General features: G+C 41.7%; 2 protein-coding genes across 3 annotated transcripts in view; one reads left to right on the plus strand and one right to left on the minus strand.

Moving 5' to 3' along the window:
• LOC113007434 (syncytin-A-like) overlaps positions 1–22,034 on the plus strand; it is a 445,664-nt gene that overhangs the window by 250,925 nt on the left and 172,705 nt on the right. The window lies entirely within an intron of this gene.
• LOC113007317 (olfactory receptor 6N2-like) lies at positions 10,782–11,699 on the minus strand. The gene has a single exon (XM_026143747.1). The coding sequence runs from the start codon at positions 11,697–11,699 to the stop codon at positions 10,782–10,784; it is 918 nt and encodes a 305-aa protein (XP_025999532.1).

Below are 22,034 nucleotides of genomic sequence, written 5' to 3' on the forward strand. Positions count from 1 at the left end.
TTCATTGTTGGTTGTTGCAACAATTTAAATGTTGTTAAATGGTAAATGGCCTGCATTTATATAGCGCCTTACTAGTCCCTAAGGACCCCAAAGCGCTTTACATATCCAGTCATCCACCCATTCACGCACACATTCACACACTGGTGATGGCAGCTACATTGTAGCCACAGCCACCCTGGGGCGCACTGACAGAGGCGAGGCTGCCGGACACTGGCGCCACCGGGCCCTCTGACCAGTTAAACACAATTTAAATCCAACATACACACATGAAAACTAAATAAACTTAAACCTACAGTGCTGCTGACATCAAACCATGATTTATACCAACTACTGGAAGAATTTAGTCTTCCAAGACTAAATGTATGATAACTTACATAGTTGGAAAACAGCACCACTCTCCGGTTTGTCCTTTGGTCATCCATCTTTCTCATCAGGTCATGGTAAGGCTGTCGTCTGGGTGGGGTGTTGAGTGTCTGAAGTGCTGAATGCTGGGAGATGAAAAGTGTAAAGCAGCTTTATTGAATTTAAAGACAAAAAATAAAAATATGAATTCACAGATCACTGATTTGTTAAATTTACTTTTCTTCTCATGTGTTTTTATCTTACCTCTGATCCCTTAGCCACAGGCTATACCTTATGTAAAAACAGACTACTGTCAGTTCACTACATCATTTTTAAACCTTTTCTACTTATTTGTGTTGACATTAAGTATGGGCTGTCATGGCTAACCGATGGACACACCTGCAGCCGGAGTTCTGGCAAGCAAAAGGTGACAGTTTATTTACAAAACGGGAATCCACACACGCGCTCTCCTCTTCAGCACAATAACCACCGCTACTCATGCTGCCACACTCAGGGATCACAGGGAAGGGTACATCACCAGCTCCGGGGAAATGTGTACACAGAGAGCACGATTAGATCCAACAGGCAAAATACACAGAGAGAGTTTGCTCAAGCTGTGATTCAATGTTCCAGCGAAGACTGCTTCGTGCCGAACACTCATACGGAGCTCCAGCAGATCAGCAACAGATGGAGGCAATCACCGCAGGTGCATGGGTCAAGAGGGAGAGCCCACAATGAGCTGCGCCCAGGCAAGCAGGAGAGATTGATTTTCAAAAACACATTTATTCACTTAATAGTGAATCATACAAAAATTCTGCTCAAACCAACACATTGCTAAATAAAAGTTCAGAGTTATTTAAAGTAAAGAGACTACCTTTATAGTCCTCTTGCTTTTTAATCTAATGACTGCACTGACTTCTTTTTCATTAAATGCTTTTCTTTGTAATCTGATGTATGTCATGCATGTATTATTTTAAGACAGGTGGGGATTATGTGTCCTCACTCTGTCTTCACCATTAATGACCTATTTACTTGGGTGTGACTTAACCAATGAACCAGTACAAACCTGTTATATGTCAGCTGGTTTATCCATGAAGATGTGATTGGTTAATTGGAAATTTTTTCTGTTTACTGTTTTTAATTTAAGCACACTTCTACTATGTAGCACAGATTAACTAATTTGTCTGGACCTGTGGCTGCAGAATGTGTGAGGTGGTGAGAAGACCCAAACACAGGAGAAAAGGAACTACTTAGCAAAAAGCGAGCTGTTTATTTAGGCTGAACATTAAAGTACAAAGAAAATCCCCCAACCAACCAAACAAACAAATAAACTAAACTGGGAAAATACTAGGGACATGGACCCCGAGAGACACAAAAACTGATGAGAAGAGAATCGGACAAGGGTCAAGAGGCTACTGAGAAAATTTATACACAAGGGGAAGAATAGACGAGTGGAGACAGCTGGGAAACACAGCAGAAACAAATAAGATATAATGAGAGACAAGGAGTATCGAAAACATATGAACGTCACACTAGGACAGGGATTAGGGAACACTGCAACATGACAGACTAGAGAGACAAGGACGAAACACAAAAAGAGAGGAACATGGGAACAGGTAAGAGAGACAAAACACAGAGATATGAGTAAGACCTAGAGCGAGAGGAATAGAGAGAGACCGCTAGAGAGGGAGAGCGATAGACAGAAAGAGAGAGAGAGAGAGAGAGAAAGAGAGAGAGAGAGGGTCACACAGAGAGGCAAAGTGAGCAAGACAGAGCGAGAGAGCGAGAGAGTGACACAAGGAGGTACACTAAAATGGAGACAAGACACTGAGGACAAGACAGAATGAGAAAAGCTAAAGTAAACTAAATACCCTAAAATAAACCTGAATCAACGGGGATAAACTGCATAATCAGAAGAATATAAGAACAAGAAAGATTAAAGATTAAATTACCAATAATCATCCCACAGATGTAATATTATCTACAGCTACTCTTAGTACCATTGATGTTAGGTTAGACTCTTTTTCTCCAATTGATCTTTCTGAGTTAAGTCATAATTACTTCCTCCAAACTATCAACGTGTCTTTTAGACCCCATTCCTACAAAACTGCTCAAAGAAGTCCTGTCATTAATTAATTCTTTGATCTTAAATATGATCAACCTATCTCTAATAATCAGCTATGTACCACAGGCCTTCAAGCTGGCTGTAGTTAAACCTTTACTTAAAAAGCATCTCTAGACCCAGCAGTCTTAGCTAATTATAGGCCAATCTCCAACCTTTCTTTCATATCAAAAATCATTGCAAGAGTAGTTGTCAAACAGCTAACAGATCATCTGCAGAGGAATGGTTTATTTGAAGAGTTTCAGTCAGGTTTCAGAGTTCATCACAGCACAGAAACAGCTTTAGTGAAGGTTACAATCTTCTTTTGGCCTCTGACAGTGGACTCATCTCTGTGCTTGTCCTGCTAGACCTTAGTGCAGCATTCGATACTGTTGACCATAATATCCTATTAGAGCGATTAGAACATGCTGTAGGTATTACAGGTACTACACTGCAGTGGTTTGTATCATATCTATCTAATAGACTCCAATTTGTACATGTAAATGGAGAGTCCTCTTCACACACTGAGGTTAATCATGGAGTTCCACAGGGTTCAGTGCTAGGACCAATTCTGTTTACACTATACATGCTTCCCCTAGGCAGCATCATTAGAAGACATGGCATAAATTTTCACTGCTATGCAGATGACACCCAGCTCTATCTGTCCATGTAGCCAGATAACACACACCAATTAGTTAAACTGCAGGAATGTCTTAAAGACATAAAGACCTGGATGGCCGCTAACTTTCTGCTTCTTAATTCAGATAAAACTGGGGTTATTGTACTCGGCCCTGAAAATCTTAGAAATATGGTATCTAACCAGATTCTTACTCTGGATGGCATTACCTTGGCCTAACGCTGTGAGGAACCTTGGAGTCATTTTTGACCAGGACATGTCCTTCAACGCACATATTAAACAAATATGTAAGACTGCTTTCTTCCATTTGCGCAACATCTCTAAAGTTAGAAATATCCTGTCTCAGAGTGACGCTGAAAAACTAGTTCATGCATTTATTACTTCCAGGCTGGACTACTGCAATTGATTATTATCAGGATGTCCAAAAAACTCCCTGAAAAGCCTTCAGCTAATCCAAAATGCTGCAGAAAGAGTCCTGACAGGGACTAGAAAGAGAGAGCATATTCCTCCTGTTTTGGCTTCCCTTCATTGACTTCCTGTTAAATCCAGAATTGAATTCAAAATCCTGCTCCTCACATACAAGGTCTTAAATAATCAGGCCCCATCTTATCTTAATGACCTTGTAGTACCATATCACCCTATTAGAGAACTTCGCTCTCGCTCTGCAGACCTACTTGTTGTTCCTAGAGTATTTAAAAGTAGAATGGGAGGGAGAGCCTTCAGTTTTCAGGTCCCTCTTCTGTGGAACCAGCTTCCAGTTTGAATTCGGGAGACAGACACTATCTCTACTTTTAAGATTAGGCTTAAAACTTTCCTTTTTGCTAAAGCATATAGTTAGGGCTGGACCAGGTGACCCTGAATCCTCCCTTAGTTATGCTGCAATAGATGTAGGCTGCCGGGGATTCCCATGATGCATTGAGTTTTTCCTTTCCAGTCACCTTTCTCACTCACTATGAGTTAATAGACCTCTCTGCATTGAATCATATCTGTTATTAACCTCTGTCCCTCTTCCATAGCATGTCTTTATGCTGTTTTCCTTCTCCCACCCCAGCCGGTCGCAGCAGATGGCCGCCCCTCCCTGAGCCTGGTTCTGCCGGAGGTTTCTTCCTGTTAAAAGGGAGTTTTTCCTTCCCACTGTGGCCAAAACGCTTGCTCATAGGGGGTCATATGACTGTTGGGTTTTTCTCTGTATTTATGAAGCGCCTTGAGGCGACTTTTCTTGTGATTTGGCGCTATATAAATAAAATTGAATTGAATTGAAGCAGCTAAACTAAGAAACTGTTGAGGGAGAGAGAAGACAATATGCTCCAATTTTAAGTTTTCAAAATTTATCATCGAAATATTTAGAATTTTTAATTGTTTTACATGGCGCCATGGATCTCCTTTCTCTCGCTCAGAAACAAAGGTACTGTGCCAGGGCGGTATACACTTTTATGAATCAAAGAAACTGAATGTTAACATGATTGGTCAAATGAGTTGAGAGTGGCCTTAGGTCTCATACCAGCACATGTTTCTTCTTCTGCAGCTCTCTGGGCATCTCGTTATATGGAGATGCCCTTTTGCAGGCAACACCCTCGTTACCATGACAACCACCTCTTACGCTCTGGTCAGGCCTGTAGAGTTAAAGAAGGGGTGTAGAGTGCATGCCATAACAACAGATTTATGATCAATGCCACATTCCTGTGAGGGTTTGTGAGGAAGTGCTGTATCTGATAGCATCAGAGTAACACTCTACTTCCAAAACCTACCTACAATACACTCTATACAGTATGGAAAAAAACAGAAATTTGCAATGCCAATCATGAGGTATTAGCCCTAAAGCAAACAAACATTTGATATGTTTCTCATGTTCTATTGTGAGTAAAATATGGGTTTATGAGAATGGCAAATTATTAAATTCTGTTTTGTTTTGTTTTTTTGTTTTTTACATTTTACACAGTGTCCCCAGTTTTTGTAACTGGGATTGTACTTTTCAAGATTGTTTTTCTACATAAATCTGTTTGGTTTATAACCCACAGAGAACAATAATATGTGACAAGAGATGAAGATGCAGGGCCTTAAGCAACAGTTATAAAGTGTTACTACCTATTCCATCTATGTTGCACTTGTAGCATATTGCAAATAAGAATCAGTAATAAAGTAAAAATGAAAAAATATAAAAAAGTTGAAAAACATTTATCTGAAAATGGATCAGAACTGATACATTTATTAAAGATAATTCCATGTTGATTGATGAAAATATATAATTAACACCTCCATTTTTGAGAGCATTCTTTATTTACAGCATTTTTTTCTCACCTGCCTGAAACTTTTGCACAGTACTGTATGTGTATATTTATATATATATATATATATAAGCAGCTGGATAGCGTAGTGGTTAGACTACACGCCTTTGGAACAGAGGATCGCAAGTTCGATTCCTGCCTGGGGCGTCTGTATCCAGTAAGGGTCCTAAGGCTAGACCCCCTATGCTAAGCAAGCCTACCGCAGACATGAGCGAGACAGATAAATATGAAGGCATGCCGGCTCGGACGTCGCCCGGATCAACAAGGTCCGCGTCAGGTGTTGAGGAACCAGGGCACCCTGACGAAAAGTGGGCTACTGGAACTGGAACAAGAAGGCATCGGTGGGCAAGAGACGAAAACAGGGCGTTGTTGGAATGCTACTACGCAAGTAACCCCGGCGGAAGGGGCTACATGAATAGGATAAGGGACCTATGGATTCTTCGATACCCAACATCCACAATGATGGCGAAACAACTAGTAGCTCAGTGTTCCAACATTCGAAAGAAGGGACTGCTCTCACAGCTAGAGATTGACGGGGTACAACACAAATGCTACGGCAAGGAGGAGTCAGGACGCCAGGTCAGGGGGGCGATATCATCACCCCCACCCGAGATTGGGTACATAGGATCGTTGAGTGCGAGAGGAACTGACCTGAAAAATAGGATCATGGCCAAGCTTGAAACCTGGATCCCCCGTAGCCGGTTACCAAGATTACGTGAAGTACCCTCAGAAGGTCTGCTAGATGATGTTAATGCAGCAATACCTACAACCACGATTACCGACACTAACAAGCTGATCTACAATACGGCAGCAGTGATCAGATGTGATGCTTGGCTACAAGTTGAACAGCGACAAGGGGCAGTACCCTCCATGGAGAAGGAGGCTAGAGGGCAAGATCAAAGTAGCACGGAGGGAGGTTAGCCAACTAACGGAGTTGCAGAAAGGTGCGACAAATAAGGTGCCTAAGAAATACAGCAAGCTGTCCATACCTGAGGCCTTGGAAACTGCCAAGCAAAGACTCACAGCCTTGGCCAGCCGCTTGAGGAGGTACACCAGAGAGATAGAAGGTTCTATCTCTCTGGTGTACCTCCTCAAGCAGGAGAATAAACCAGCTGTTCTCCACAGAACCAGCAAAGGTGTACTCTCAGTGGCAAGGGAACAATAAGAGAACAGCACCACCAAGGCTGGAGATGGAGCAATACTGGAAGAGCATATGGGAGAAGGATGCAACCCATAACGGCAATGCTCAGTGGCTAGAGGATCTGAGGGCAGACCACAGCGACCTCCCTGAACAGGGTCCAGTAACCATCACAGTGGCAGATATCCAAGAAAGGGTCTCTAGTATGAAGAGTTGGACAGCACCAGGGCCCGACATGGTTCACGCCTACTGGCTGAAGAAGCTGACTGCACTCCACGAGCGTCTGGCAGCACAAATGAACCAGCTGCTAGTTAACGAGAGACACCCGGAATGGCTAACTGAAGGCCGGACGGTCCTGATCCCCAAGGACCCCAAGAAGGGACCGGTCCCCTCCAACTACCGACCAATAACCTGCCTCAGTACTACATGGAAGCTCCTGTCAGGCATCATATCGGCTAAGATGAACAGGCACATGGTTCAATACATGAGCGGGACACAGAAAGGAATTGGCAAGAATACCAGAGGCGCAAAACACCAGCTACTGGTAGACAGAACAATCAGCCGAGACTGCAAGACCAGACTGACCACCCTGTGCACTGCCTGGATTGATTACAAGAAGGCCTATGACTCAATGCCCCACAGCTGGATACTGGAATGCCTAGAATTGTACAAGATCAACGGGACCCTAAGAGCCTTCATCAGGAACTCAATGGGGATGTGGCGTACAACACTAGAGGCCAACTCCAAGCCCATAGCACAAGTCACCATCAAGTGCGGGATCTACCAAGGAGATGCTCTGTCCCCACTGCTGTTCTGCATAGGCCTGAACCCCCTCAGTGAGATCATTAACAAGACTGGCTACGGATACCGACTACGGAACGGAGCAGTTGTCAGCCACCTCCTGTACATGGATGACATCAAGCTGTATGCCAAGAGTGAACGAGACATCGATTCACTGATCCACACTACCAGGCTATACAGCAATGACATTGGAATGTCGTTCGGACTGGAGAAATGTAGCCGGATGGTAACAAAGAGAGGGAAGGTAGTCAGAACTGAGGGGATTGAACTACCAGAAGGCAACATTGCAGACATAGAGGACAGTTACAAGTACTTGGGGATCCCGCAGGCGAATGGGAACCATGAAGAGGCCGCTAGAAAAGCTGCAACCACCAAGTACCTGCAGAGGGTCAGGCAAGTCCTGAGGAGTCAGCTGAATGGTAAGAACAAGATCCGGGCCATCAACACGTACGCCCTACCCGTGATCAGGTACCCTGCTGGGGTAATAGGCTGGCCAAAGGAGGAGATAGAAGCCACTGACATAAAGACAAGAAAGCTCCTTACCATGCATGGAGGGTTTCACCCCAAGTCCAGCACCCTGAGGCTGTACGCTAAGCGGAAGGAAGGGGGCCGGGGACTGGTGAGTGTCAGCACCACAGTCCAGGATGAGACAACGAACATCTCAGAATACATTGGGAAGATGGCCCCAACTGACCGAGTGCTCAGTGAATACCTCAGGCAGCAGAAACCCAAGAAAGAGGAGGGAGACGAGGAACCATCATGGAAGGACAGGCCCCTGCACGGTATGTACCACCGGCAGATAGAGGAGGTGGCTGATATCCAGAAATCCTACCAGTGGCTGGACAAAGCTGGACTGAAAGACAGCACAGAGGCACTAATCATGGCAGCACAAGAACAAGCTCTGAGCACAAGATCCATAGAGGCTGGGGTCTATCACACCAGGCAAGACCCCAGGTGCAGGCTGTGTAAAGATGCCCCAGAGACAATCCAGCACATAACAGCAGGGTGCAAGATGCTAGCAGGCAAGGCATACATGGAACGCCATAACCAAGTGGCCGGCATAGTGTACAGCAACATCTGTGCCGAGTATAACCTGGAAGTCCCGAGGTCAAAATGGGAGATGCCCCCAAGGGTGGTGGAGAATGACCGAGCTAAGATCCTGTGGGACTTCCAGATACAGACGGACAAAATGGTGGTGGCTAACCAACCGGACATAGTGGTGGTAGACAAACAGAAGAAGACGGCCGTAGTGATCGATGTAGCGGTTCCGAATGACAGCAATATCAGGAAGAAGGAACACGAGAAACACGAGAAGCTGGAGAAATACCAAGGGCTCAGAGAAGAGCTCGAGAGGATGTGGAGGGTGAAGGTAACGGTGGTCCCCGTGGTAATCGGAGCACTAGGTGCGGTGACTCCCAAGCTAGGCGAGTGGCTCCAGCAGATCCCGGGAACAACATCGGAGATCTCTGTCCAGAAGAGCGCAGTCCTGGGAACAGCTAAGATACTGCGCAGGACCCTCAAGCTCCCAGGCCTCTGGTAGAGGACCCGAGCTTGAAGGATAAACCGCCCGCAGGGGCGTGCTGGGTGTTTTTTATATATATATATATATATATATATATATATATATATATATATATATATATATACATACAGTGGGGCAAAAAAGTATTTAGTCAGCCACCGATTGTGCAAGTTCCCCCACTTAAAATGATGACAGAGGTCAGTAATTTGCACCAGAGGTACACTTCAACTGTGAGAGACAGAATGTGAAAAAAAAATCCATGAATTCACATGGTAGGATTTGTAAAGAATTTATTCGTAAATCAGGGTGGAAAATAAGTATTTGGTCACCTCAAACAAGGAAAATCTCTGGCTCTCACAGACCTGTAACGTCTTCTGTAAGAAGCTTTTCTGTCCCCCACTCGTTACCTGTATGAATGGCACCTGTTTGAACTCATCATCTGTATAAAAGACACCTGTCCACAGCCTCAAACAGTCAGACTCCAAACTCCGCCATGGCAAGATCTCATCCCGTGGGGTCAAAATGATCATGAGAACGGTGAGCAAAGATCCCAGAACCACACGGGGGGACCTGGTGAATGACCTGCAGAGAGCTGGGACCAAAGTAACAAAGGTCACCATCAGTAACACACTACAACGGCAGGGAATCAAATCCCGCAGTGCCAGACGTGTTCCGCTGCTGAAGCCAGTGCATGTCCAGGCCCGTCTGAAGTTTGCCAGAGAGCACATGGATGATACAGCAGAGGATTGGGAGAATGTCATGTGGTCAGATGAAACCAAAGTAGAACTTTTTGGTATAAACTCAACTCGTCGTGTTTGGAGGAAGAAGAATACTGAGTTGCATCCCAAGAACACCATACCTACTGTGAAGCATGGGGGTGGAAACATCATGCTATGGGGCTGTTTTTCTGCCAAGGGGACAGGACGACTGATCCGTGTTAAGGACAGAATGAATGGGGCCATGTATCGTGAGATTTTGAGCCAAAACCTCCTTCCATCAGTGAGAACTTTGAAGATGAAACGAGGCTGGGTCTTCCAACATGACAATGATCCAAAACACACCGCCCGGGCAACAAAGGAGTGGTTCCGTAAGAAGCATTTGAAAGTCCTGGAGTGGCCTAGCCAGTCTCCAGACCTCAACCCCATAGAAAATCTGTGGCGGGAGTTGAAAGTCCGTGTTGCTCGGCGACAGCCCCAAAACATCACTGCTCTCGAGAAGATCTGCATGGAGGAATGGGCCAAAATACCAGCTACTGTGTGTGCAAACCTAGTAAAGACCTATAGTAAATGTTTGACCTCTGTTATTGCCAACAAAGGTTATGTTACAAAGTATTGAGTTGTGTTTTTGTTATTGACCAAATACTTATTTTCCACCCTGATTTACGAATAAATTCTTTACAAATCCTACCATGTGGATTCATGGATTTTTTTTTTCACATTCTGTCTCTCACAGTTGAAGTGTACCTCTGGTGCAACTTACTGACCTCTGTCATCATTTTAGGTGGGGGAACTTGCACAATCGGTGGCTGACTAAATACTTTTTTGCCCCACTGTATATATATATATATATATATATATAGAGAGAGAGAGAGAGAGAGAGAGAGAGAGGTAGCAATTGATTAACTAAATTAACTAAATTATTTTTTGCGCTTACAACCCACAATAGTAAAAGATAACCTGTGACAAAAAAGGAGGAAAAATGTGAAACGCAGGCATAGGAACTGCTTAGACTTCAAACATTACCAGCAACAGTTTAACAAATTGTTTATCTTTGTTTTATGACCATTATGTTTTTCGTCTTGTTGTCAGTAGAAGGACAGAGATCAACGTTTATATAAATGTTGATCTCTGTCCTTCTATCTTGCATGTCAAATCAGAGATAAGAAACTCTTTTAACTAACTCACATTACAATGAAATCCCATACATTTGATAATGGTGCAGTAATACCAGTGTTGTTAAACCTGACACAACAACATCTTGATGTGTTTAAAAATTTCATTCACTTTGAGTCCATATATGATTGGATTTAAAAGAGGATGGAATAAAATTGACTGAAACGTCAATGTCAAGCGTACAGTGTTTGATAGATCAGATTCCAGTCTAACTATAATTATATCAAAGAAAATAAAACAGGAAAAGTTGATTAACACCAGCAAGTGGGGTAAACATGTCTTTAGAGCTTTTCTCCTTGTTTCTCTGCAACAACTGTAAGATATTCTTAGAATTCTGATATATGAAAAAAGTATGAAAAGCATTGGTAGAAAGGCAACATTTATCAGCATGACCACACCATATACAGATATTACAACCGAGGGCACACACTGAAGCCTGTAAAATGAATTGTTACAAAAAATTCCTGTTAGAGTAAAACTACAGAGTTTTACATTCGAATACAGCACAAATGACACTGCAATCTCAAAAGCAGGTATAAGCCAAACTAAAATCACACATACATAAATAGTTATTCTATTCATAATAACTGGATATTGCAGGGGTTTGCATATAGACACATACCTGTCATATGCCATTGCTGCCAACAGTAAAAACTCTGACCCAGCTGAGGTGTAATATGAGAATCCTTGGAAGAGACAGAGTGGATACGATATAGTCTGTTTTTCAGACAAAACATCAGATAAGAGCTTTGGATAGATAATCATGCTGTAAAGAACAGAGTTGATTAACAAAGCTGCAATAAAAATATACATTGGCTCATGAAGGTTTTTGCAAGTCCAAATAAGGTACACTATAGTGGAATTAAAGCAGAGTATCAGAATATATAATGTGAATATAATCACAAAATAAAGATATCTGTATTTGTGCAATTCTGCAAACCCACCAAGAGTTAACAATGTTACATTTAATTCAACATCCATTAAATAAACAATGCTTTAAAGTACTGTAGTAATATATTTCCCGCACTGAACTAAGAAGGTAAGTAATTGTCTCTGTTTTGTGGCTTTGTTTTATCAGAAAACCTTCCATCCTCTATGGGACTCATTAAGTTCTCTACTAACATGTAAACAACTTCAGGGAATCAGACGAATTGATGTTTATAGCCCTATGCACTTCATTGTGTTTGCCCATCAATTTTTTTTAAACCCCTGGAACTAGTATAGGCTTAGTATAAAAGCAAAAAAGCCACGGAAACCACGGAAACCACTACTGCCTTCACACTACATTTTCTCAAGTCTCAAGGTTATCACGTTCATTCATCCTCATGTTGTTAACACTTGATATAGCTATATCTATCACTACAGTCATCTCCCTCTGCTTGTCCACCACTATTGCGTCTGGTTGGATAGATATCACCAGTTTGTCTGTCTATATCAGGAAGCCCCAGACTTAGCTTGGTCATTTTCAGCTACCTTGGGTGATGACCTCTGGACTTCAAGGACATATGCTGCACAAATGTTAATTGATATACTTCTGGCCACCTGGTTATGGTGTTCTACTGTATGTGTGTTCTGCTTGCTAGCATCTTGCACTGTACTCTTATGTGCTAGAGTGTTTCAGAGGCATCTTTGCACAGTCTGCACCAGGGGTTTTACCCGTTGTGGTAGAACTAAGTGTTTATGGATCTTATGCTTAGAGCTTGTTCCTGTGCTGCCATGATTCATACCTCAGTGTTTTGTCTTTCAGCCCAGCCACTGATAGGAGTTCTGGACGTCAGCCATGTCTTCTATCTGCCGGTGGTACATACTGTGCAGGGATCTGTCCTCCCATGATTGTTCGTCTCCTTGCTCCTCTTCTCTCTCAGGTTTCTGCAGGTGTTGATTGCCCAGGTATTGTTCTTCTCATTCAGCTCCTTACAATTTGCCTTAATCTTTGCAAATATTTGGTTGTTGCAGATTTCCTCATGGCCTCTTTAACCCTCTCAGGCTCAAATTAAGTTTTAGTTACAAGAAAAATCTGGTATTTGGAGAAAATTATCATATGGGGTAGTACAATAGAATCCTGACTTTTTTTTAAGTGAGACCTTCACATGCAAGGAGTTCTGGGATGTTGCGGATTTACAACATTGGCCCGGTGTGGTAAATTGACACTGAAGACTGAATATGATATGAACATTAACTTTATTTGTATACAACTTTTCAAAACAATGTAACAAAGTGCTTTTCAGTAACAGAACAACAACAAAAACAATATGGGATCCAAATCCAAAATCTCAAATCCTCATTGAGTAGGCCATGTTGGCATGTCACTTTGTGGTGTGGTACTCCAAGAAACAGTTTTTGTCTTTCGTAAAGCATAGAAGTACTTTGCACTTCAGGCAGGCCATTTGCATGTAGCCATTCTTGCACAGTCTGCAACATCCACGTTTCTCAGCATGAATGGGAAAATGATTGCATCGGTCGAGTCTGACGTCAACCATTGGTGCAACGATCCGCTGAAGTGGAGGTGGAGATGGGGCAGCTTGATGAGATGTTGGATCATCTTCCAATGACGGTCGTCCTCTTTTCCTGCTGTTCAAGTCACAAACATGTCTGCTAAGTCTATTCCTCCCATGTTGTGGTTGTACACCTTGACAATGTGGGGTATTCCTTGTTCTCTTTCGACCACCTTCTGCATCTCTCAACAGCTTCAGGGCCAATGAAGGATGATGCCAGTAAAACTGCCTTGTTATCATACCACTTCACAATGGACATCCCACTTGTCTTTTCATATTCCACTTCATACGCACCATGCCCATCCTTTGAGAGTTCCTTGTCACTTTTGGGGTACATCCACAGAGACGGTTACGATTGATGGTAGCAACTGTTAGAATTACCATTTTCTTCAGTTCCACAATGAGTTCAGGGGACGTGAACCAGTTGTCGAAGAAGCACTTGTAGTTTAGACCTTTTGGAACTTCTGACACGAGACGAAGCACAACTTCTCCGGCAACACCAAGTCCACGCTCATTGGTCACAGTGCCTTTTCCAGTGTATACTTCAACGTCATAGACTAGTCCAGTGACACCTGCACGAGTGAAGACCTTGATTCCCCATTTTTGCGGCTTGTTCTTGATATAGTGTTTCATTCCAATCTTTCCTTTGAAGGGGATCATCTGCTCATCAATGGAGTGGTTCTCTTCTGGTTCAACCTTGAAATAGTTGGCACGGACTTTCTCGAGTACTGGTCGTACCCAGTGTTGGGGAGTAACGGAATACATGTACCGCCGTTACACATTTAAAATACAAAATATGAGTAACTGTATTCCGTTACAGTTACCGTTTAAAAGTGGTATTTAGAATACGGTTACTGTGTTGAAATAAATGGATTACACAGCGGTATTTTCCTGCTTCATATTGTCACGGGTCAGGACTGTTTGGGTTTTGTTTGACAGCTATGTTCTGTTTTTCCAGGCGGCAGCGTTACGGTTGCCGTGGTTACAGGGTGACGCGCGCTCTCTCTGCGACTGTGTGTTTCCTGGGTGAGAGAGCGCTTTTTTGTTGTTGTTGTTGTGCTAAGCTAAAAGGTAGAGTGTTACAGGCATAGCCCTAAAGAATGTAGCCTCATGGGCAGTGTAGTCCGTGCTGCAGGGAGAATGGACTGCCATACCCGTTATGTGTCTGTGAGCGCGAGGAGGGAGAAAAAGGAGAGTGGAAAAGTACGAGTTGTCTTTGAGCAGAAACGGGAGCTGGAAGCATGTAAATATAATAATAACCACTGCAGCCAAGAAGAGTGCCTGACGAGCCCAGTTGTAAGTAAGCTATTAAGACTCGACTGTACACTGTGTTCGTGTTTTCCTCCAAAACAATAAGTTCCGTTGGAGCAGCCTTTCAACGCCTCTCTCTGTCTCTCGCCAGCAAACTTGACCCAGACAACAAAGTAAATCTATTTTTCGGCTACGAGCCCGACAGGGAACCCGAAGTATTAGCCAGAAGTCCCTTTACTATGGTTCGGAGCCGCGGACCTTCAGTAATAGTAATAAATCACATTCATGTAGTTGTAAAAAGCATGATAATATATTAACCCTTTACAGCCGATCAGAGCGGGCACGCTCTGTTTTGCGTAACTATTTTTAAATCCCAGTAGCACTGCAACCACGTAAGCTAGCGCAAAAAAATTTTTTGCATATGAAACCGGAGGAGTTGTACTTACATCTTATGCCATCAGCTTGTCCTAGGTCACACGGTTTCCTTCCACATAAAGCTTTGCAAAAACTGCATAAAAAGCGCTTGCAGGAACAAAAACATAATATTCCAGAAACACGCCGATCAGCTGTTCATAACACTTCCTACATTGGAATAGACATCAGCGCGAACTTTTGCATTTCTGCCATTACCTGGCAGAAATAAAAATAAAACTATGAAGACACTCAAAATAAATTTCCTGTGGTGGGAAACTATTTTGTGCAACTTTTTTGTATTTACAGTTTTGAGGGATAAGCCTCTTAAATTTCTCTAACTACAAATATATGTTAAAAAAGCAAAAACAATTTTCAATTTTTTTGTAGTTTATTGCACTTTTTGCAATTTATGTAATTACTATGCACTTAATGACTACATATTATTAAATTCTGGGCTATAATGGTTGTATTGATGTATAGCAACTTGAAATGCTCCCAAAAATGGCTCCACAGCAGGTAAAAATATAATATAAGCTCTGGTGGACTTGGTTCTATGGTAGGTCTTAAAGGGTTAAGTAATCCAAAGTATTCAGAATACGTTACTCTCATTGAGTAACGTAACGGAATACATTACAAAATACATTTTGGGGCATGTATTCTGTAGTGGAATACATTTTTTTTCCTCAGATATTTTTATTAAATTTTCTGCATCCATTTTTACAAAAGACAAATTGAACAATATGCGTTTTCTTTTTGAAGAACATAAAACAATATGAAACATACACTCCCACCTCATAATTATAGGAGTATCAGTAGGTGTACAAAAAGAAAAAAGAAAGGATCCAATCTAATAATACGAATAGTAAACCCTGGAGTACAAGATAGCAGTTCCTGAGTGTACAAGAGAGATGTGGAGAGTTTCAGAACCCACACCCCCACACAGACACAGAAAAAACAAACAAACCAAAAAACAAAAAACAAAAAAAAACATAATGAGTGGTCAGCTTAATTGTAGAGATAAGTCAAATCTGTAAGAGAAAAGAAATATGTATAAAGTAGGTAAATAAATGCCATCATAAAGCGCAGGCACAATAGAGTCCGTATAGTTAAACGTAAGATAAAATAAAATAGAATAAAGTCTGAGCTGGCTAATTGGGAGTGTTGTGGGACCGCAAAGTCTGAACATGGTCAAAAAAGGGTTGCCAGATCTTAAGAAATTTGGCCATAGACCCACGCAGGGTGAATTTAATCTTTTCGAATTTGCTAAAATGCAAAGCATCTCTGATCCAGATTTCCCAGGATGGGGGAGAAGGGGACTTCCAACATAACAATATTCTGCGTCTTGCCAATAAGGTGAGAAATGCTACCAGATCCGCTTGGGGTGTCGGCAAGACAACTGTATCAGGAAGAACCCCAAACAGAGCAGTTAAGGGCACAGGTTGGAGGGTTAGCTGGATGATCTTTGATAAAGTCAGAAAAATATTAATCAAGTATTGTTTGAGGGATGGGCATGACCAAAACATATGTATTAGAGAGGCAGGTGTTTGATGACAATGGTCGCAATCAGGGCTAAGGTTGAGGTATATTTGAGCTAGTCTGGCTTTAGTCCAGTGTATGCGGTGCAAAATCTTACATTGAATCAACCCGTGTTTGGCACATAATGAGGAGCCATGGACCCGGTAAAGAATTTTATCCCAAAAGTCATTCTGAATCACACATCCCAAATCCTGCTCCCATGCCATTTTAATAGCCAAGGTTGAGGAGTTGCCAAAGGAACATATTCTCCCATACAGACAAGAGATCAGGCCCTGTGATGAAGGGGGAGGTGATAGAAGGTTATCAAAGTCATGACAAGGAAGTCTAAATGGGAACTGGGAAGATTTCTCCTTAACAAAACTCCGGATTTGTAAGTAGCGAAAAAAGTGACTTTTTGGAAGGCCAAATTTCAATGAGAGCTGTTCAAAGGAGGCAAATGTATTCTGAATATACAGATCAGAAAAAGACTTGATACCCAAGGAGGCCCACAAATAAAAAGCACCATCAACTAACGAAGGCTGAAAAGAGGGATTTTTCAAAATGAGTGACTCAAGGGAAAAAAAGGTAAACTTAAAATAACGACAAACTTGATACCATATTTTCAAGGTAACTTTGACAATAGAGTTATTATAAAAACCTGCACTCGAAGGCTGCTTTTGGGCATAAATCAGGGCCGGTAAAGAAGATAAGGCACAAGAAGAAATCTCCAAGCTCAGCCACGCCGGGGCATTATTCATGTCCCCCTCACCCCTGAAGCCAGTACCTGAGAATACGAATATTACATGCCCAATAATAGAACATAAGGTTTGGTAAAGGCATTCCCCCCATCTTTTTCGGTCTTTGAAGATATGTCTTGCGTATTCTAGGGGTTTTTTTTGTTCCAAATGAACCCAGAGAGAATCTTGTCTAATTTAACAAAAAAGGAAATTGGGATAAATACAGGGACACACTGAAAAATAAAATAAAATCTTGGGAGGATGTTCATTTTAATTGTATTTATGCACCCTGCTACAGACAGATGGAGTAGAGACCATCTGTCCAAATCCTGCCTAACTTTCTCCACAAGTGGAGAAAATTAAGGTTGTGTTTTTACAAGAAACACACCGAAATTAAGCTTGAAAAGAGTATGAAATTGACTTGTAATTTTAACCCCTAAATATGTAAAGTTGTCCGATACAACTCGAAAAGGCAGTGCTGTACACTGATATTTCTGTGCAGCAGCATTCAGAGGGAACAGTTCACTCTTGGCGAGATTCAGCTTATAGCCAGAAATAAGGCTAAACTGTTCAAGTATTGAGAGCACCAAAGGAAATGAGGATGCTGGTTTTGAGATATAAAGAAGCAAATCATCTGCGTATAAGGAGACTCTTTGTTCCATAACATTTCTCGTAACCCCGGTGATACCTGGGTTTGATCTCAGCGATATGGCCAGGGGCTCAATTGCAATTGCAAAGAGCAACGGCGACATGGGACAGCCCTGCCTAGTCCCCCTAAACAGAGGAAAAAAGTCAGAACATGTGCCATTTGTTTTGACGGCGCCAAGTGGGGAAGTATAAAGAAGTTTCCAGAGGTGTGGACTCGAGTCACATGACTTGGACTCGAGTCAGACTCGAGTCATTAATTTTATGACTTTAGACTTGACTTGAAAAAATGTTCTAAGACTTGTGACTTGACTTGGACTTTTACACCAATGACCTGGGACTTGAATTGGACTTGAACCGGTTCACTTGAAAAGACTTGATATTTCACCCCAAATATAAAATTTAACATGCATATTATATAGAGATTGAACCGCAAAGGATTCTGGGAACTCGTGGCAAGAGGTACTGGCGCACGCAGGCTTTCAATTGAAATCAGTTATACAGCGATAAAAAGAAACACAAAAATGGCAAGAAGCTGTTGTATTATTAACTGCAATAGCCGGTCGCATGACAGCCACGGGAAGCCGACGGGTAAAGAGATCGGTTGTTATCGGATTACGTCGTTGAAGAGAAATTGTTCGAGCCATGTTTCCGAAGTAACAAAGAGGCGACGGGTGGCCTGGATTGCAGCCATTCAAAGATCAAATATAACGTCCCAGAACACTCCAGCTCACAGGTTAGTCTGCTCGAAGCATTTCCACAAAGGTCAGTCTGCTGTAGTAGTTAATACGTCATTTTCATAATATAATTGGTGATATAGGTTACAAGCAAGTCTGGCGCTGAACAGAAATTGTCACGCTATGCTCCTTTGTTTATTGTGCATAAATAGTAAATCATCCTGACACAATATTGTGTTTCGCTTCTGTTATTATGGTACATTGACAAAAACATATACTTTTATTCACAGGGTAAAACAGTTGTTTTGTATCACTAATTGCCCAGTACGATTACAGCATACAATATTATTGTCACTGCTACATTTCTGTGATGGGTACCAGAAATTATTTCCACTGCTAATTAATTACCCTTGAGCTCAAAGGTCCTATTAATAAACGGTTAACGAATGTGTATTTATGAAGACAATTTGTGAGACTGGTAAACTTATGATAGGTACGATGGTCTTTCGTTCTACACGGTGCATTTCAAGGTCCTGCACCCATCCGTCGGTAAACTGTACCTGGGCTTGTTGCAGTGGCCTGAAGTTACTAAACTTCACGAGAGTGTGCACTCACTCCAAGAACCGTATAATTATAAATATGCATATAAATATGCTACGATGAGATAGCTGACTTCATCTAACTAGCAAATGTTGTCCAGGCTACGTTGGTGATGCAGTTTTTTTTTTAATGTGTATGATATTTTTGTCATGCGATTTTAAAGCCGGTCCTACAAGCGCATCCAAGAATAACATGCAGCTTATCTCAGAACTGTCGGTGAAAATTATTCTTGGAGCTAGGTTTAATTGAGCTGCATTTTAAAGAGGTGCAATTTCACAATTTGTGTATATTTTCTAAGTTCACTATTTTGTCATGTGTTGAGAAAAACACAGATTTAAAAATTACATGGTCTAATATTTACATTTAGCATATAACTGCAACATGCTTTTTTTTCGTTTTTTTTTTAATGACTCGAAAGGACTTGAAATTCAAAATTTCAGACTTGTGACTTTACTTGGACCCTTACACCAGTGACTTGAGACTCGACTCTGACTTGCCTGACATTACTTGAGACTTGACTTGAGACTTGAGGATAAAGACTTGAGACTTACTTGAGACTTGCAAAACAATGACTTGGTCCCACCTCTGGAAGTTTCAACCAGGAGATGATTATTTTACCAAAGCCAAATTTCTCCAAAACATAAAAAAGGTATCCCCACTCGACCCTGTCAAAAGCCTTCTCAGCATCTAAACTGATCACAAACTCAGGGCTGTTGGAGTCTGAGGGATTGTAAAGAACATTAAACAAACGTCTAAGGTTAGAGAAGGCATATCTCCCTTTAATAAATCCTGTTTGATCCGGGTTAATTACAGATGGCAAGACTGCTTCCACATGCATCGCTAAAAGTTTAGCATGGATTTTATAGTCCACATTTAACAAAGAAATGGGACGGTATGAGCCACATTGTAATGGATCCTTATCCTTTTTTAAGATCAAGGATATAGATGCCTGCAGTAGAGAGGGTGGGAGGGATCCAATTTCCAGTGAATGCTTATACATATTTATCATGAGCGGGGCCAGTTTAGGCATAAATTTACGATAGAACGCAGGAAACCCATCCTGTCCGGGAGACTTAGAACACTGCAATTTGCTGATAGCTTGCAGGATCTCTTCTACAGTTATTGGTCCCTCCAGCCGAAGACTGTGTGTTTGATCAATTGATGGGAGCTTAAGATGATTGAAAAAGGAGTCCAAAGCCTCAGTGCTAAATGCACACTCAGACGCATAAAGAGATGAATAAAAGTCCAGAAATTGGTCATTAATTATTTTAGGATCCGTAGAAACACTGCTTGATGTCTGAATCCGAGGAATGGAATACAAAGCTGATGGGAAAGCAGTTTACTGGCCTTATCCCCATACTCATACTGGGAGTACTGACACTTCAGCAGCATCTCTTCAGCCCGAGTAGAGGACAGATGATCAAACTCAGACTGCAAAGACAGCCTGTCATAATAGACCTCTGGTGCCGGGCAGACAGCATACAACTCATCTAATTGTGATATGCGTGTTATGAGCTCGGGCAACTTTGCTTTCCTTTGATTTGCCTCAAAACCAGCATAAGATATAATATGTCCCCTGATAAAAGCCTTAAACGTTTCCCACAAAATGGAGGGTGATATTCCTGGTGTAATGTTTGTCTCTATAAATAAGTCTATCTTGGAAGTCACAAATGTGATAAACTTATCGTGTGACAGCAAGCGTGTGTTCAAACGCCATGGAGCTGGTGGAGAACTTTGGCCCACTGCCAAATCTAGAGTCAACGGAGCATGATCTGAAATGACAATGGCACTATGAGAGCAAGAGCGAATCTGTGAAGTAAGTCGACTGTCCAATAGAAAGTAATCAATACGAGTGTACGTATGATGAACAGGGGAGAAAAAGGTGTACTCTTTACGCGTGGGGTTGAGAAAATGCCAGGCATTAATAACAGAAAATTCTTCAAGGAACATATTAATAATTTTGGAAGAGTTGGATTGCCTACCAGGCCTATTTGAGGATCAATCCAGCGGCCCGAGCCAACAATTAAAATCGCCACTAAGAACTAAATAGTGGGAAGACAAGTCAGGAATTTTAGTGAAAAAAGTGCAAAAAAAATTTTGATCGTCCCAATTGGGAGCATAGATGTTGGCAAAAATGAATTTAGTGTTCAAAATACGACAAATATGATTTGTGTATTAAAATAGCAGCTCCACGAGCTTTGGATTTAAATGTAGAGTAGAGCTGGGCGATATAAGATTTTTTCATATCACGATATGTTTTTTTCATTTCAGGCGATAACGATATCTATCACGATATAAGCCAAATAACTATATTTGTAAGATTTAAATGTGCCGTTGCTCACAAGTAAAATGTGAAATAATCAGCAGCTTGTTTTTATTTAAATATTTATTTCCCATAATAAGTTCATCCATTAAGCATTTACAAATGGATGGAATGGATGAATGATGCGAATGGATGGATGAAGTTCAACAGGGTAGATGTACTTAAGGAACATGAGACTTTTTCAGATAAATAAAGGCAAATATTGCAAACTACACAAAAGGCAGCCGCTAAAGCGTTTAAGTTTCAAAATAGAACAAACGAAACAGACTACTAAATTGTCAATTCCACTTAGAAACAAAATATTAATTCTAAAAATAAATCTTAGTTTGTTTTACAGAAGAACAGACAAAACTAACTTTTGTCAATATCAAATAAACTGAGAACTAAAAGGAAATTCTCAATCTCTCCTTGTTGTATAGCTTAGCTTTTCAAACAGTTTTAACAGTTACTTTAGTCTGACAAAAGCCGAATGACGAATTAGCGCTTCCAGTCAGAGACTGAGGCTACGTCCACACGTACACGGGTATTTTTGAAAACGGAGATTTTCCGTTTTCATTTTAAAAAATAATCCCGTCCACACATAAAGGCAGAAATGAAGGAAAATGCTGCTATGAACATGCCAAAGCAGCAGGTGGCGCTAGATTCCTAACCGTGCAGAA

This window comes from Astatotilapia calliptera, chromosome 16 (genome assembly GCF_900246225.1).
Source record: "Astatotilapia calliptera chromosome 16, fAstCal1.2, whole genome shotgun sequence".
Classification (NCBI taxonomy): domain Eukaryota; kingdom Metazoa; phylum Chordata; class Actinopteri; order Cichliformes; family Cichlidae; genus Astatotilapia; species Astatotilapia calliptera.